A 9,831-nucleotide genomic window follows, 5' to 3' on the forward strand; every position below is an offset into this window, starting at 1 on the left:
GCCCGTAGAGAAGACCTTTGTTTCTTCAAGTTTTCTTTGTGCACGTTGCTCGTGAAGAGCAGGAAGCCCATGTCCTGTCTCTGCGCTGTCGACAGTGGTGCCACGCAACCATGAGCCAACCACCTCCTACGGCACCCCAAGGCGAACCCATCACGGTTTTTGGGTCTGGCAACAGCAACAGAAAGAGCTGGGACTCGTTGAGTCCACAAGAAGTTTGCTCTTGGTGGGACGACCAGGGCTGGACCCACAACAACGCACCGGAGAGAGTCTTTTCCTCCTACGCTTTCCTAGGGGAGGCAGACCTCAAGGACCGAAAGACTTTCCCCCACCACCACCATGTGTGCAAATACAAATATATATGTCTGCCATGGAAGCGTAAGGGGTTTCTAAATAAAATGTTGTCAGCCACTCGCTGAGTGCTAAAGTAGTGTTAAGCTGCAGAAAACAGTATTTCCTTTGGCATTTCAGGCAGTTTCGAACCAATGTTTGAAACTCAAAACCAGTGCCAAGCCTAAACACATCTGGTTGATCCCAGGCCACAAATAGCGCAGGAATCCCTTCAACACCTTCCAGAACTGCCATACTGAAAGCTTAATTCCAAAATAGAGCTGACAAAAAATACTTGTCAGCATGATGCCACACGACAAAACTCAGCAAAGCATGATGCAACCGTGAGATATCCAGACATAACATATGGTGCAAAGATTGGAATTAGCGAAGACCGATCACCAAACTTAGATTGCAGACGGCAAAAAATAAAATCAAACATTAGTACCTTCAGCCAGATTCTCTCTTTTTTTTTTTTTTTATTTTCAAAATGTCAAATCATAATCTTAGTGTCATCCAATGGAATGCCTTGGAGTGGTGCAACCATGCAGGCGGATGCGATGCCAACTGGTCATTATTTCATATTTTGTGCTATTTTTATATGGATAAAAATGCTGGTATTCAGTGCCTGAAATGCAGAGCCCTGCTTTGCATGTCTTATTCCTAGAGCAGATCGTTAGGAACTTATTAGTGAACTGGCCTGATTCCTCAGGCGTATTTATCATATTAGATAATATGGCATGTGACTAGAACAGGAATAAACTTCACACCAGAGCCCTCTCATCCTGTCAGTTGAAGAAGTGTGGTATTTCGTTAATTCTTAAAGAAGGAAGGAAGAGTACAGTGGAGGTAAGGCAAGAAAACCCCAGCCAAGAACAAAGGGCCGAGAAGATAGGAGACTCATTGGCAGCACTGACATGGAAGGAAATCCAAAGGAAAAAAAAAAAATTTTCAGACCATTGAAGGATCTCAACTTCCAGGAATACTCAAGCTACTCCTTTATGAAGCTGATTTGCTTTCTTCTCCCCTGGGACTTGAAAGCAGGGACAGTCAGGCATAAAAAAACTCACTTCCATAGCAAAGTTACTTAGAAGGAATACCAAGGAATATGCTAATTTTCTTGCCCGATCTAGTCACAGCTACATTCAAGTCCCACTGTGAAAGTTCACATTTAATAAGGTGTGATTAACGAATGCTCAGGGAAGCCAAAAATTGTATGTTATGAAATGAAGGGGAGATTTGGCAGGAAGGAAAATACAGGAGAAACCACAGATAGAATAACCCAAGTGACAGAGAAATTAGTGGATGCCTGGAAACTGGGACTCAGACTACATTTCTTTGTATGAGAGCCTCCTAAGCTTGCACACACACAGGGTTTGTTTTTTTCTTTATTTCCCTTTACAGTAAAATTGAAAATGCAAGCCCCATATATTGAAGTATAGCAGTACTGCTTTTATAATCTGTTCCCTAAATGTGCATTTCTGCCCATTTAACCTGTTGGTTAAAAGCCAAGCTTGAAGAAAACTCTGGGCTGTGAGCTGTACACATACTTTAGCTTTGAAGCCCCAGCCTTGACATGGGGGTGCACCCAACCCAGAGCCAGGAGGCAGCTACCTGTGCTTCAGAGCACAAGTTTTGCCACAATGGGAAAATCCCACAGTTTTAGCTCGGGAGATCAAGTTGCTTACTCAAATTAGCTTCAAATCCTGAAGCGCTCTTGACCAAAGTGCTCTTTAAACCCCAGTGCTGCCAGAAGAAAACCCTCACAGGGTAGGTGGGAGCTTCCCCAACGTTACCAGCCACCCAGCGGGATGCACCAGACACACCTGCCTCATCCCAGCCATCCCGCCGAGCCCACTCCAAGCAACATACTACTGTCTCTTCAAAGTATCTCTATAGTTCCTAATTTTGTTCCTTTTTTGTTCCTCGTAGACCTTCTGCTTTTCCTTGGCACTGTTGTTTTGTGTCCTACTCCTCACTGAACTACCCACGCTGTCTCAGTCCCTCCCTCTGGCTTACTTTTCCCTAACATCGACAAGCCCAACCCTTGCCTTGTTCCGCTTCTCCACAATGCTGCTTCTCCTCTGTTACTTCAAATTTCCTGTTTTTTCGGATGCATGCTACATTTGATGCCCACTACATCCTTCTCACCCTACAGCTGTGCTCCATCCTGTTGCCCAGCACTTTTTCTGTCCTCAAACAGAAGCCAACCACCTCCACTGCTTCTTGTCCAGATGTGTCTCCACCTGCCCTTCCCCAAGGCTGGGTGATGTGCTTGTCCCTCCGCCTTTTCCTGCTTTGCTCATCCCTCACACATCGGGTTTAGATTGGATGTGAGGAAGAAGTTCTTCCCCATAAGGGTGGTGAGACACTGGCACAGGTTGCCCAGAGAGGGGATGGCAGCCCCATCCCTGGAAGTTTTTGAGGCCAGGCTGGATGGGGCTCTGGGCAACCTGATCTAGTGGGGGATGTCCCTGCCCATGGTGGGGGGGTTGTAGCTAGATGATCTTTCAGGTCCTTTCCAACCCTGACAATTCTATGATTCTATGTTCATTCAATGTTTCATCTCCTGCTTGTGCTACCCGGGGCCTACCCCCAGCCAGCGCAGAGGTAGCCTGGCAGGCAATCATCCATATTTTATAAATTAATTTAGAAATGAGAAGATTGAAATACTTTGTATTTTCATATTAATTTATATTATTACTAAAAAGGCTCAACTCGAGCTATTTAGTCTACCACATCCATATCAAGGGCTTGGTTTTGATCTGAAGGAACATGACAGCTTGAGCGAAGTTCTTTGTTCAGACACCACACAACATACCTTAGCAGCGTGCAGCACGCAGCTGTTCCAACACTAATTGAAATATGTTTTTAAATGGATCGGGTTTCCGAACATTTGCGGAAGAATTATTTTTTTCCCCCGTGTGCAAACCCCAGTATTTCAGCCATTTAAAAGGAGTGCCTAATCCCTACAGTGCATTAGCAGGCCGTAAAATATAGCAGAAGGAAGGTATTTTACACCAGGGATGGGGACAATTCTGCGATTGTAGGTGGATGGGGAGAACCTAAAATTGCAGGTAGTCCTGGCTTTTATAGCAGCTAACACACAGTAAGAGCGTTGTCACGCAGTGTCACAACACTAGTGGAGGAGAGATGGGTCAAAAGGAAATGCATTTCAACGTCCCACCTCACAGGTTTTCCCCAGTCTCATCTGAGATGACCTGTGACAGCCGGGGGGATGGAGCCAGGAGAGCGGTACCCAAGGATGCTCAGGGCAGGGCTTACGAAACACTCACGCGTCGTTGGGTGGGTGCATGATGTCTGTGCATCTACGCTGCGTTTTGCAGTGAAACCAAATGATACAGCTCAAATAACTAAAGGAAATGTTTGGGGTTTTTTTGTTTTGTTTTGTTTTTTAAATTTTTTATTCCAGCATCTGCAAAGAGAGGTTCCCACAGGGGCCCGCGCTCAATTTACAGAGGGGAAATTAGAACTAATCTGTTTGCAGAGTTTCTAAAATTGCATTTCTGTTAAAGCAAAACAACAACAACAAAAAAAATCCTTGGCTGTAAGTATCTCTCAATCTTCCTGGACTAAAAGTCTTTGACTGAGAAGCTGTATGTTCCCCATTTGCAGTGGTGTAAAAGTCACAAGACATCAGATCATAAGCTGTCACTGGTCCCAGACTAAATATCACCCATCCTTTGCCTAAGGCAAATGGGCCTTTTTTTTTTTCCTACAAGAGGGGGCCAAACAGAAATCTCACTCTTTGGAGGAAAAAAGGAAACATTTTTGTGACAGTTTGTTTTTATTTTTTAAAGGCATTTCTTTTGAAGCCGCTCGGGGGGTTTGGACGTTAGATGTGGTCCCGATGGAGATGGATTAGTGGCCAGAGCACAGCGAAGCGGTCAAAGGTGCAAGATAAATGCAATTTATATATAATTGCCCAAGCTGCACCTGTTCCATTTTGAATAGGAGACCTTGTCTACAGAACAGATTTCACAAGCATAGAATATATCTTTTTTTATATCTTTTTTTTTCCCTCCTTCTTCTTTATTTGAGTATAAAACGGGGAATTCTAAACTTGTATCAGAGTAAAGCAAGAAAAAAACCCCTTTAAATAGCATGTAAATTTTTTATGAATCAAGCTCTAAATAAAGAAAACTCCTGAGCTGGGAATTCAAAATACTAGCCAGAGAGAGCTGATTTGCTACTAGGCTCAAGAACAATATTTAGTTTACAGAATCAATCTGGAAATAAAACTAGTGCTTGCATCAGCATGAAAGCTACAAAAATAAAAAAGAGGTCTTAATAAAATATACAGTGGAAAAGGAAAGGATGAAAGCACTAGCACAGCTATGAGGCCCTCGGCATCCCACACAAGTAATAAAATAGAATATGATGTAATATAGAACAACAATGAAAGGATTTAAAATTTCTAGGTAGGATTCTGAAAAACTGTTTCCAGCTTTTGTTGCAGAGCAGGCATGCTGCAAGCCTCCTTGCGAAGCTCCAGTAAAGCTGGTCTGCAGGCAACATGGGCACTGAGGACGGCAGCAAAAAGCTAACCTTCACCTCAAATCCTGAGCCAGCCCGACGCGACAGGATGACCAAGGAGGGGCTGGTTTGCTACCCAGGAGCCAGGATATTTCTCTATTTTCTGGGGGCTCCATTCTGTTTGCTGTCCTGCTCACTTCCCCACTACTGCTTTCCCTCCTTATCTGCAACGCAAACATTATTTTTTGTGTGTTCACCAACTGGCACTGATGCTTTGCCACGAAGGCAACCGTCTTCTTCACCTTGAGCAAGGGAAGTGTCTCGAGCCTCGTGCTAAGCAGCTTGGAGAAATCTGAGATTAGATGCATGCAAATGAAGCAGTATCTGCTCAACTAATTCCAACCCATCCAAAACTAGGCTGGGTTCATAAAAATTCACAGGAAAATGATGTGAGCACTGAATTCCTGTGCTACCTGTCATGCTCTGCACCCTGATTACACTGCAGCATCCCCTGGCTTTAAAGAAATGAGATCTCATGATGCTCAAACTCTAAGAGAGACATGTAACTTCTCTTAAAATTAAATGGCATCCCAAAACTAACTTGGCAGATTTGGGCCCTTTAGCAAGCAGTGGCCTCTGCACTCAATTTCAAATCAGCCCGAACCAATGCAATTCACTCGTTGCAGTAACGCAATAAATTTTCCTTCTCCACATGCACCTCAAAGCTATTGCAAAATACCACTAATGCTGCAGAAATTACAAATCATGGATTTTGAAATTTGGGGCCCTTTTTCTACTGTGCTCAAGCTATGGCAGGCATGGTGTACAGAGGTAATCACAGAGCCCCTTCATCTGCATCCACATGGTCCTTCCAAAAACTTTTGGGTTGACAGGCCAAATCCCATCCTTCTTCTTGCCCTGGCAGAGAAACTCAGCTCCAACACAATACACGCAATACTCCTGATTTCTCCTTCACAGTAATTGGTGTTGCACATGATTAAGCCAACTCATGTCAATATTACTTTTCACTCCAAATAATTTCTCTGGGGTAAATCTTTAGGGATTGCAAAGCAGGAACGTGGCCTCTGTCTGACTCTTTTGACCCTCATTCTAGCACTGGTTGCAATAGGCAAGTGGATCCTGAGAAGTGGTGACAAAGAAAAATCTTATTGTTCAAATATCAGGAAAAAAAGATCTAAAACAGCACAGAGTTTTATTTTTTTTTCCATAGGAAAAAGGATATTGGTATAAAAAGCATCCACTATTTGTGCTTCTCCAGGAAAGACAGGAAGTGTTCCAATTCCCCCTAAAATATGTTTTAATGAAGTAACAACAGATCATGATCAGCTGGTCAGAAAATAGCAACACACTCAAAGAAGAAGCTTTTTCTCTTTTTTAAGTTTCGAGAAGTTGATTGAAAAGTCTAGTTCTACACTTACAATGAAGAAGATGGCTTTACTTTCAATTCGATTCCTTCCACTGAACTTCACACCTGTGTTATTAATGCAATTACAAACTTTTCCTCAAAACTATTGAATTAATTTGAATTCACTGAAGATTCTAAGCCATTAGCCAGAGTCCCAGTGCAGCATGCCTCCTGAAGGCTGTGAATGAGTTATGGAGGCTAGCCCAGCCAAGGTCTTCAGAGCTCTCAACGACCTCTCCCTAAGGTGAGCGTGATGCACAGAGGCTCCATGAAAGCAAACACACGCTCAGTCAAACTTCACACTTCATACAGCGAGTTCCATCACAGGATTTCAGCCTGCATGAATTAAGATTTACAACTCGGAGAGGTGGATTGGTATCCTTTCTCTCTACTTCAAAGATGTGATATTTCAAAGGGTGAAGGTGACAGAAAGATGAGGCTGAAATTCATGGAGGACGGCTGTGGCAAGGCAAAAAAGAGTGTGGTGGCCCATGCCTTCACCAAAAGACCATCCTCCCTGTCTCTAAATGCCACACTCGGGCTTGATGATGCGCTGCAGGTGGAGTATGTTAAATGTGACGCCCTGTACAGGTTCTGGATCGTAGGGCTGAGTCCCATAAAACTGATGGATGTAGAGCTGAAAAGCCAAAGGGACGGAGCAAAGAAGGAGGAGAAAAGTCCATGGCGCCACAGCTGTGTGGTATTTTTCAAGGCAGTAGGTTCCTGTGCTACTTAAGGACCAGAACATATTTTTCCTTTTACAAATGCAGTTTATTTTGCAAATCAAGGTGATTGCACACATTTCAGCTTGTCAAATTTTCAGCCTTTCAACCATATGTCTGTCGACCTTATGGACTACCAACTTTATGGGATTCAACCATATGTCCAGATCCCGATATATATGAAGGCCAGTTCTAACATAAGAGCTTTACGGTAGTAGTGTAGTAAACCATAATGTTTGCAGATGGCTGTAATAAAATCATTCAGGAGACGAAAGGTGCAGGGACATAAAGCCTTCAAAGCTCCTTCTACTGAATAAACAATTTGATCTGAATAACCTAGTGGGAAGCACATTCCACCGATGAACTAGCCAATCTAGTCCAAAACATTGCTTTTAATTTTCTTTCCTAATCCCACATGTATTTTAACTTCCGTTTTTATTTTCCTGTGTAGGATTATCTTACAATTTGGAGGAAAAGTAGAAGGAAAAATAACAAAGTAAAGAAATTTTTTTTAAAGGCACAGTCCACTTCTGAACTATAAATTTTTCATATGTGAAATGCCTAATGGTTATGTGCGGCCTGGAAGACATATTAATAGAGAGGTATAAGTTTTTTTACTGTCACATGGTGAGATTGAAGGATGATGTGACTTGCTTCATTTCCTGAAGTGGGACTCAGCTTTCAAAGTTAAGGAAAGTTTCCTCCTGAGTAAGCTTTTTCTAACTCTAGGAAGTTGGAGTTTGGTTTATGTCCTGCTACACGATCATTCACCTGATAATTCATATTCCCTTTGTCTAACATAACTTGATATCTCTATTATTTGGGGAGCTCTGGTCCCGTTCTTCCCCTAAATGAAACATGCTGAGATGATGCATCCCCCTCGGAGATGTCTCCGGGCTCACACCTGTCCTGGCTGACAGCACTGCCTGCGAGGGGGACCACAGCCAGCATAGGTGTGATGGAGGATCTTTTTCAAAAGAAAGTATTTTTCATGCTGACAATCCGCAGTGAGCTTCCTTAAATGAGACAAAAATCAGTTCCTGCTCAGGAAAGAAGGAAATCTTCCCCGGGCATTAACTGAGAAGGGAAAAAACAAAACGTAACTTGCCCACACTGCTGGCGTGCGAAATCACAGTGAGGAGCGGTGAGATCACCCCCGTGTGCTGTTTACTTTCAGATAACTTGGCCAGAGCCAGTTCTCGCACTGCTAATGTCAGTGGAAGTTTTTGCACTGGATTAAATGGTGCAGGGCCAGATAGTGTCTAAGAAAACAGAAATATACTGTCACTCTCCTTTCCTATGGCAGACGTTGTGTTGACCAAGTTGCAGTCCTTTCTGAGTTGTAGGGCCTGCCTTGTTTGAAGAGGGCCCTTCCTGTGAGATGTTGGGTGCCAAAGGTGCCACTGTGCTCAGCATGACACGAGCTCACCTTGCACCTGCTGAGATTCACCTCATCCTATCCATGGTTATTAGGGGTGCCAAAGGTGCCACCATGCTCAGCATGACATGCACTCACCTTGCACCTGCCGAGATTCACCTCATCCTATCCATGGTTACTAGTTATTGCTTTCCCAAGCAATAACTATTTAAAAAAAAACACATTAAAACCACTAAAAAAAAAATTTTTAAAAAATAACACTAGGTCAAACAGAGCAAACCATCATTATTTTGTCCCTATTGAAAGCATCCTCACCGCTCATCGCACAAGTGAACTCGTGAAACCCCGTGAAGGGTGCAGCACAGACCTCAGCCCTCCCCTCAACGCGCACGGCCACCCTACCTGTGTGCTCGTATTTGTGTCGCAGCAGGGAACTGCTCTTCTGGAATGTCTTGTCACATAAATCGCACGCGTACATGCCACTTTCCGTCTTCTTGATCTTCTTTCGGGACAGACAGGAGTCAGAGTCCGTCATGTCGTCGAGGCCGGACATGTAGTCTGGGGTTCCATCAAGCAATTCTCCCTGCGAGGGAACCACCCGTCAGTGACACCCGCGTCCATCCACCACCTCTCCTTCCCATGGAGGAACCAATCATCCCAGGACAGTTAGAAGCACGTCTGCTTAGGATGGTGGTCCCTCTTATCTTGGGAACCCATTGGTAATGAAACCATGGCTGATGGGATCTCTGGAAATAATTAGCAGCCTCCTACTCCACTGCCTTTAACCAGCTGTCTGATTTTGAGCACTCTGCAGTAATATGATTTAAGCACCATATTTATCATATTGGCACTGAGTATATTTGAGGAATGGAAAATACAAAGAGGAGGCTCTTCATGGACAGCAAAAGCTATTGTAATATTTGACGGGGGGGATCATTCCTTTCAAAACACTGAAACTTGGATATTTTCTGTATCTGTGAAAAGGTTTTAATTGAATTTTATATTTAGGTACAAATGTTATTATTATGCAATCCATTTAAATGTATGTCTCCTGACTAAAGGCCTCAAGCCATATTTTTATATTTAATTTTGTAATTTGAAATAGGGAATATTAATAACACTTTTTATCAATGTTCTATCTATGTTAAAACAGCCTTCAGCATTAAGCAATAATGAATGTGGATCAGTAAATTATTAAATTTCTTGATATTTATTTTGTCTTGATCCAAAGAGAGTGCAAACTTGCATGATAACATACATTTCCATTTGCTATCACACAGTTCGGTTTTCTTAGACTAGGTTTGCACTAATTAATATTAGAGAAGATTAAATAGGCTAAAATACATTTACAAAGAGGGCAGATGTACTGTAAATTGGAATAGTGGAACAGCTGTTATGGCGGTGCGGTGCTATTTATGCTCCTATTGTGCAGAGAGGGATTACAGCCTGTAATGTAAAACCATACCTGATTTTCACATTTG

At 43.0% G+C, this 9,831-nt stretch overlaps 1 protein-coding gene across 1 annotated transcript in view; it reads right to left on the reverse strand.

Annotated features, from left to right (window-relative positions):
* The window catches only part of LOC104279932 (zinc finger E-box-binding homeobox 2-like), an 11,389-nt gene extending 2,420 nt beyond the window's left edge, over window positions 1–8,969 (reverse strand). Inside the window, exon 1 of the mRNA XM_009877401.1 lies at window positions 8,753–8,969. Within this exon, the coding sequence (XP_009875703.1) occupies window positions 8,753–8,903 (151 nt within the window). The 5' untranslated portion in view covers window positions 8,904–8,969. The remainder of the gene's footprint in view (window positions 1–8,752) is intronic.
* Window positions 8,970–9,831: the final 862 nt, after the last annotated feature.

Source organism: Apaloderma vittatum, unplaced genomic scaffold, assembly GCF_000703405.1.
Source record: "Apaloderma vittatum isolate BGI_N311 unplaced genomic scaffold, ASM70340v1 scaffold39949, whole genome shotgun sequence".
NCBI classification, from domain to species: Eukaryota; Metazoa; Chordata; class Aves; order Trogoniformes; family Trogonidae; genus Apaloderma; species Apaloderma vittatum.